The sequence below is a fragment of the Aptenodytes forsteri genome, unplaced genomic scaffold (assembly GCF_000699145.1).
Source record: "Aptenodytes forsteri isolate BGI_AS27 unplaced genomic scaffold, ASM69914v1 Scaffold1, whole genome shotgun sequence".
Lineage (NCBI taxonomy): Eukaryota > Metazoa > Chordata > Aves > Sphenisciformes > Spheniscidae > Aptenodytes > Aptenodytes forsteri.
In genome coordinates, this window is record NW_008795035.1 from 5,963,839 (window position 1) to 5,970,166 (window position 6,328).

Consider the following 6,328-nt stretch of genomic DNA (forward strand, 5'->3'; position numbering starts at 1 on the left):
AGTAAAGACATTTTTCCTCACATCTAATCTAAACCTCCCCTGCCGCAACTTGAGGCCATTTCCTCTCGTCCTATTGCTTGTTACTTGGGAGAAGAGACTGATCCCCACCTCGCTACAACCTCCTTTCAGGTAGTTGTAGAGAGCGATGAGGTCTCCCCTCAGCCTCCTTTTCTCCAGGCTGAACAACCCGAGTTCCCTCAGCCGCTCCTCATAAGACTTGTTCTCCAGACCCCTCACCAGCCTCGTTGCCCTTCTCTGGACACGCTCCAGCACCTCAATGTCCTTCTTGTAGTGAGGGGCCCAAAACTGAACACAGTATTCGAGGTGCGGCCTCACCAGGGCCGAGTACAGGGGCACGATCACTTCCCTGCTCCTGCTGGCCACACTATTTCTGATACAGGCCAGGATGCCATTGGCCTTCTTGGCCGCCTGGGCACACTGCCGGCTCACTTGTGGGCACAAGTCGCAAGATCTTGTAAAGCACCAAAGGACAAAAGCCAAGGCTTCTGCAGAGCTACACCTCACCCAAATCCTCACCCAGCCCTTAGTGGAAGCAGCAGATACAACCCCACTGTCCCTGCGGGAGCAGATCTGAGGCTGCTGGAGTTCAGCACAGGTTCAGGGTAGAGCAGATTCTCAATCACTGAATTTCCTTTGCCCTGAGCTTATGCCTTCTCTGAGGTGCACAGACATTGCTGGTTATAGTGGCTATAAGGGTTTGTGCGCCGCATAATGCAGAACTTGCCGGCGTAGCTCTGTCTATGCTGTGTTTACCTGTTCTACAGCGTGGGTTTGCTGGTGGGAGACTCCCGGAGGGGGAACCCAGCCTTGGATCTCCTGCTCTTTTCATGGGCAGAGTGGCCTCCAGTGTGAGGGTTTGCATGGTTCTGTTTGTAAGTATGCAGCGTTTCAGCTCACTTAATTGCAAAGCGATGCTTATCTGATAGAAATGTGCAGCATTAAAAAGTACAGCAGGTTTACTGCACCGAGAAGTTCTTTCAAGAGGCTCATGCAGGTTTGGTTTCCCCCGGGGAAGGGCATCTGAGGGGCTCGAGTTAGCAGGTCTGAGCATTTGTGGGAAGAACTGGGTCTCTCTGGTTTAAGCACTTAAAATCTCACAAGGTGGGATCCTGGTCTCAAGGGTATTTTGCCACTGATTCAGTGGCATTTAAAAATGTATTTGTAAACTTCCTTTGTTCTCGTACTCTTCTTGCTCTGAGCCATCACCAGGACCCTGCATTGGATGGACCTACCCAAAATGACCATTCATGTGTTTTTAACAAAACTTCACTGTTCATTTTACATGACATTTTCTGAGTTTTTTACAAAAGGGGAAAAACCAATCTGAATAGAAAAATGTTTTCCTTTGTACACTCCATTAGTCTCCAGTCTTCTCTTGCACACAGCTTTTAAGAAACATTTTTTACTTTCAAGACCAAGCCTTTTAACCAAAAGCCAGTTTCCAAAAGCTGAGCCATTTTCAGACTTAGAAATGTGGGGACATGGGACAAACACACATTTTCTCTTGAATTTCCCCCCTATTGCCACTGATGTGGTTTCCTTTCACTGCCGACTTCAAATGGCACTCGCAGCCCTGCCTTCGCCGCAGAGCTGACGGTCCCTTCCCTCTGCACAGCTTTCCAGGACGTCCACGTGATGATCTTTGTGGGCTTTGGCTTCCTCATGACATTCCTCAAGCGTTATGGATTCGGAGCCGTGGGTTTCAATTTCCTCCTTGCTGCCTTTGGGATCCAGTGGGCTCTCCTGATGCAAGGCTGGTTCCACTCTTTCAAGAGCGGGAAGATCCTCGTTGGAGTGGAGAAGTAAGGAGGAGATGGGCTCTGGGATGCCACCTCTTGACTGGCCGGTGGAAGAGCTGGGACAGGAGCCAAGCAGCTGGCAGCACCTGTCCCTCTGTTACATGCAAACAAGCCTCTCAAATGTTGTCTTCCCTCCACGTACCTCCACTCACTTTCCACCTTTGAGTCCAAAGGTACTTGTCATTATGGTGGTACTGCTCAAAGGGAAATGTGAGACGAGCATCACCCCTTAGTCCCAAGCCAAGTACCATGGAATCCAGTGCTGAGAACATACATAATCCACATTATTTAAGTAACTTGGGGGAAAGCACCTTTCCTGGACAGTATGTCAGAATGGGAGGAAGGTCAGTGGGAAATCCAAGGCTGGTTCCTAATCACCTATTTGTCTTCAGGTGGGATCTCTGGAGCTGGGGGTGGGTGAGGGTGAGTTACAGAAGAGAATTTCCTCATTAAACCACAGTTTTCCTTCCCCTTTTCCAGCCTGATCAATGCTGATTTCTGTGTGGGCTCTGTGTGCATTGCCTTTGGGGCCATCCTGGGCAAAACCAGCCCCATACAGCTCCTCGTCATGACACTGTTTCAAGTCACGCTCTTCGCAGTGAACGAGTACATCCTCCTCAACCTGCTTCATGTAAGGCTTTAGGCAGCACCCGCTTAGTTCTGCTCCTTCCTCTCTGCGTCTCTGCAAATTGTCTCCTTCTGCTATGGCTCCACCAAGCCACTGCCTTCGTAAGATTTGAAATGCAAGAATTCAGGCAGAAAAAGCAGACATAATAGAAAAGAGGGGTTCAGTGAGGGGTACTTCCCTGAGAAGGGAGATCCCCCGGAGTTTTACACACAAGCCTGGCAATTCAAGAGCACTGGGTCCCTTCACTGCAGCTCCTGAGGCAGACAGGGGGTCTTAGCACAAAGGGCCAGTCATTCTCTTCATGCCTGAGATTTCCCTTTCATCGGTTTTCCCTGCTGAAATATGGGCGCTGTAGAAGGAAATCGAGCGACAAAGAGGACGTCAGCAGATGTCTGCTGACAGAGGCAGGGTTCCTGCCCTCCGAGAGAGGGCTTGGAGGGCTGGGAAGCAAATAAGCTCCCAGAAGACCTGAGTGCACATGGGAGCCAACCTGGCTATCGCTGTAACCTGCTTGCCATTAGGAAACTCCCCTCTGCTTCCATGCCTTCCAAGGGGAAGCTAAGAGGAATGCCGTGGCCACGCACGGGACCAAGTGAGCAGGATAGATAGCAGGACCAGAGCATTTTTGTCCCCCTTTTCACATGACTGAGTGCAGGCTGGATGGACGGGTGGGCAGACAAGCGGGGCATGATGCAAACCAGACCTCAGCTCCAAAACAAGTGGTGACTGCAGAAGCGAACCTCTGTTTTCCCATGGCTGCAGGTTAAGGATGCGGGTGGCTCCATGACCATTCACACCTTCGGAGCCTACTTTGGCCTCACAGTGACACGCATCCTGTACAGACCCAACCTGGAACAGAGTAAGGACAAGCAGGGTTCCGTGTACCACTCCGACCTCTTCGCTATGATCGGTGAGTCAGCTCCTGCCTCAGGGGCACTGGTAAATGCGGACCGCTCAGCTGCAGAGGGCTGGTCCCTCCTGTGTCTCTGGGAGAACCAAACTGAAACCAGGATCTGGGGCCGAGAAGCTCTGTATCCCAGTCTTCCACCTCTCAGAGTTACTCAGCTCCCTTCATCAATGGCTGGGCTGAGATGGTGCCTGGGAAGACAAGGACGCGTTTTGGTTCCCCCTCTCTGCCAGCCCCTCCTGACACTGGTCCCATTACGGGGGGTGCAGCTCTGGGGCAGCAGGACTACGGGATTTAACTTCCCCCTCTGCAGAAAGATCTTGTTTAGAGGTTTTTTCAACCCCTGTATTCTCTCTTTTCCCTTTCTCTTCTTCATCCCCTCCTCCCCATCCCACCAGGTACCCTGTATCTATGGATGTACTGGCCCAGTTTTAACTCGGCAATTTCTGAGCATGGGGATGCCCAGCACCGGGCTGCCATTAACACGTACTGCTCGCTGGCTGCTTGTGTCCTCACCACAGTGGCCTTCTCCAGCATGCTGCAGAAGAAAGGCAAGCTTGACATGGTAAGCTGGGAGCAGAGAGCCCTGCGCTGCCCAGGGGGCTTATAATGAGGTTGACTGAGGGTCCAGGAAACAATTGGGTTTCAGGGCATGATGGTGCAACCAGCATCCAGGCAGAAACCCAGAGGCTTTATTGAATAAGCAGGTGGAAAGTGAGTCCTGCAGTGCTTGAGGTGCAGGGTGATGGACGTGGTGGACCTAAGTCACAGCGGGGACTGGACTTGCTCTGCCCAGAGAGCTACTGATGGGCATGTTGCAGAGCCGTGTTTGGCAACGCTCTCCAGCAAGCCGAGCAGGGCCTGCGTGGCAGCTCGTGAGCAATCGGGGGGCTGACTTGTACGTGTTATGTGTGTGGGTGACATGTCTCTGTGACAGCAGAGCTTGCGTGACACATGGGTGAGACAATTTCCATCTCATCACAACTCCCCACCCAGATTTGTGGATGCAAAGAATGTGTGTGGTACAGGGAGTGGGAGTCTATGTGTGCCTGTGCTACAGACAGAGGCTGCCTGTTCTTCTCCTCTTGTTTTTCACCAACAAGCAGGAAAATGGGCCCTGATATTTCCTCTGGAAGCATTTTCAGAGCTGATTCTCTCGCTTTACCATTTGCACCATCCCTGAGCAATTGCAATCTCCCCGAGATGCCAAGACAGGGCGGTTACTTCTGCAGGTCCACATCCAGAACGCAACGCTGGCAGGTGGCGTGGCCGTGGGCACCAGCGCGGAGATGATGCTGACTCCGTATGGCTCCCTCATTGTCGGGTTCATCTGTGGCATCGTGTCCACAGTGGGGTATGTCTACCTCACGGTGAGTGCTGCTTTAGGGGTCTGCAGCCCTGGTCCTGCTAAGGAGACCAGGAATGGATTCACTTCCCTTTGAGGGTTCCTGCTTTCCACCATCCCTCACGTAGATGCACTTCTGACTCCGTTTACTGCCCCAAAACGTTCAGGAAGGTTCAGTCTCCCAACAGGAGAGTGTTTGGAGGAGACGTTGTTATTTTATCTTGAGCTTGGCTCACAGCTTTGTCTACAGGCCCTTAGCTCTTAAATGGGACACAGTATCACTCTTTCTTCTCTGCTTATCCCGGTTCTCCATGGAAGGAACTAATCCTTTCCAGGGCTGTGCTCACGTCCCTGATCTCTCTCTACCTCCCCTCCCCTCAGCCTTTTTTGGAGTCCAGGTTGCACATCCAGGACACATGTGGCATCCACAACCTCCACGCCATGCCAGGCCTTATTGGGGGCATTGTGGGGGCCATCACTGCAGCTGCAGCCACGGAGGATGTATATGGAAAGGAAGGGTAAGACAGCTTGAAAAATCTTCCCTGAGAATAGATTTTACCTGGGGCTCCTTGGGCTGGGAGCAAGGAGCAATTAACAGCCCTCGTTAATTGCCCAGAGTTGCCCCTTTGCCCCTCAAAAACATGGGGTGCACTGACTGTGTCGGGCTTACTGAAGTGTAAGAGACTCATCTCTTGCAGCTGACTTCTGGTGGCCTCAAAAAGTGAGCCATAACCCCGCTCCTTGGCATTATTCCGGGGCACAGTGGACGGGGAAGTGCTCCTCCCTCCATCCCTGCATTGTTTTGGGGGGTTAGGTAAGGCTGAAGGTCTGAAATACAAAAGAAATGTTTATATTTTGGGCTCCTCCTAGGTAAAGCTTTGCCAGGGACCAGAGGAGAAAGAAGTGAGCAGCGTTTTGTGTCATTGCAACACTCTCCTGGTCCATTGCAGAAGAGGGATGGGGATAGTGAGGAGTCCCTGAGGGAGCAGGGCAACAGAGCTTCTCCAGAGCCAGGGAGGATCTCCTGCCAGGAGCAATCCTCACCATTTCTGCCCTTGGCAGGTTTATCAAGGCGTTTGACTTCACTGGCACGTACCAGACACGGACACCCAGTGTCCAAGGAGGGTTCCAGGCGGCCGGCATTGTGGTGTCTCTGCTGATGGCTTTCGCCGGTGGGGCCCTTGTGGGTAAGCAGGAGGGGAGCACGGAGAGGGGTGGGTTGAGTCCAGCCTGTGGCTGAAATGGAGGTGTCCACGTACTCCTGCCTGTGGCTGGATGCGTCCTTCCTGCTTGCGTTGCAAGGGTTGCAGCCCCTGGCTTGCTCACATTTGGACGCCCTGCAGCGGGACCACCCCAAAGCCCACAGGAGCAGGGGAAACCAGGCAGCCAAGGGGGGAGCAAGCTCAAATGGGTTTGGAGAAAAGGGGGGATTGGCACCAAGCACCATCCCAGGGCTGCGTTTGCCCCCTTTGCTGCCGGGACGGGTGGACTCCGGCCATCCGCACCCTGCCTGCGTTATGGCCCCCTGCCCACTGCCCTGCCCGGCTGCTTCCAGGGGCCATCCTGAAGCTGCCCGTTGGGGCGACGCCGCCGCCGAGAACTGCTTTGAGGACGACATTTACTGGGAA

General features: G+C 53.0%; 1 protein-coding gene across 1 annotated transcript in view; it reads left to right on the top strand.

The window, feature by feature from the left end:
- Positions 1 to 6,323, top strand: part of RHCG (Rh family C glycoprotein) — a gene marked incomplete at its 3' end in the record, with an annotated part of 9,163 nt that extends 2,840 nt beyond the window's left edge. The window contains exons 2-9 of the mRNA XM_009276563.2: positions 1,637 to 1,823; positions 2,301 to 2,451; positions 3,211 to 3,358; positions 3,754 to 3,920; positions 4,588 to 4,725; positions 5,082 to 5,218; positions 5,763 to 5,887; positions 6,256 to 6,323. Of these exons, the coding sequence (XP_009274838.2) occupies positions 1,637 to 1,823; positions 2,301 to 2,451; positions 3,211 to 3,358; positions 3,754 to 3,920; positions 4,588 to 4,725; positions 5,082 to 5,218; positions 5,763 to 5,887; positions 6,256 to 6,323 (1,121 nt within the window). The remainder of the gene's footprint in view (positions 1 to 1,636; positions 1,824 to 2,300; positions 2,452 to 3,210; positions 3,359 to 3,753; positions 3,921 to 4,587; positions 4,726 to 5,081; positions 5,219 to 5,762; positions 5,888 to 6,255) is intronic.
- Positions 6,324 to 6,328: the final 5 nt, after the last annotated feature.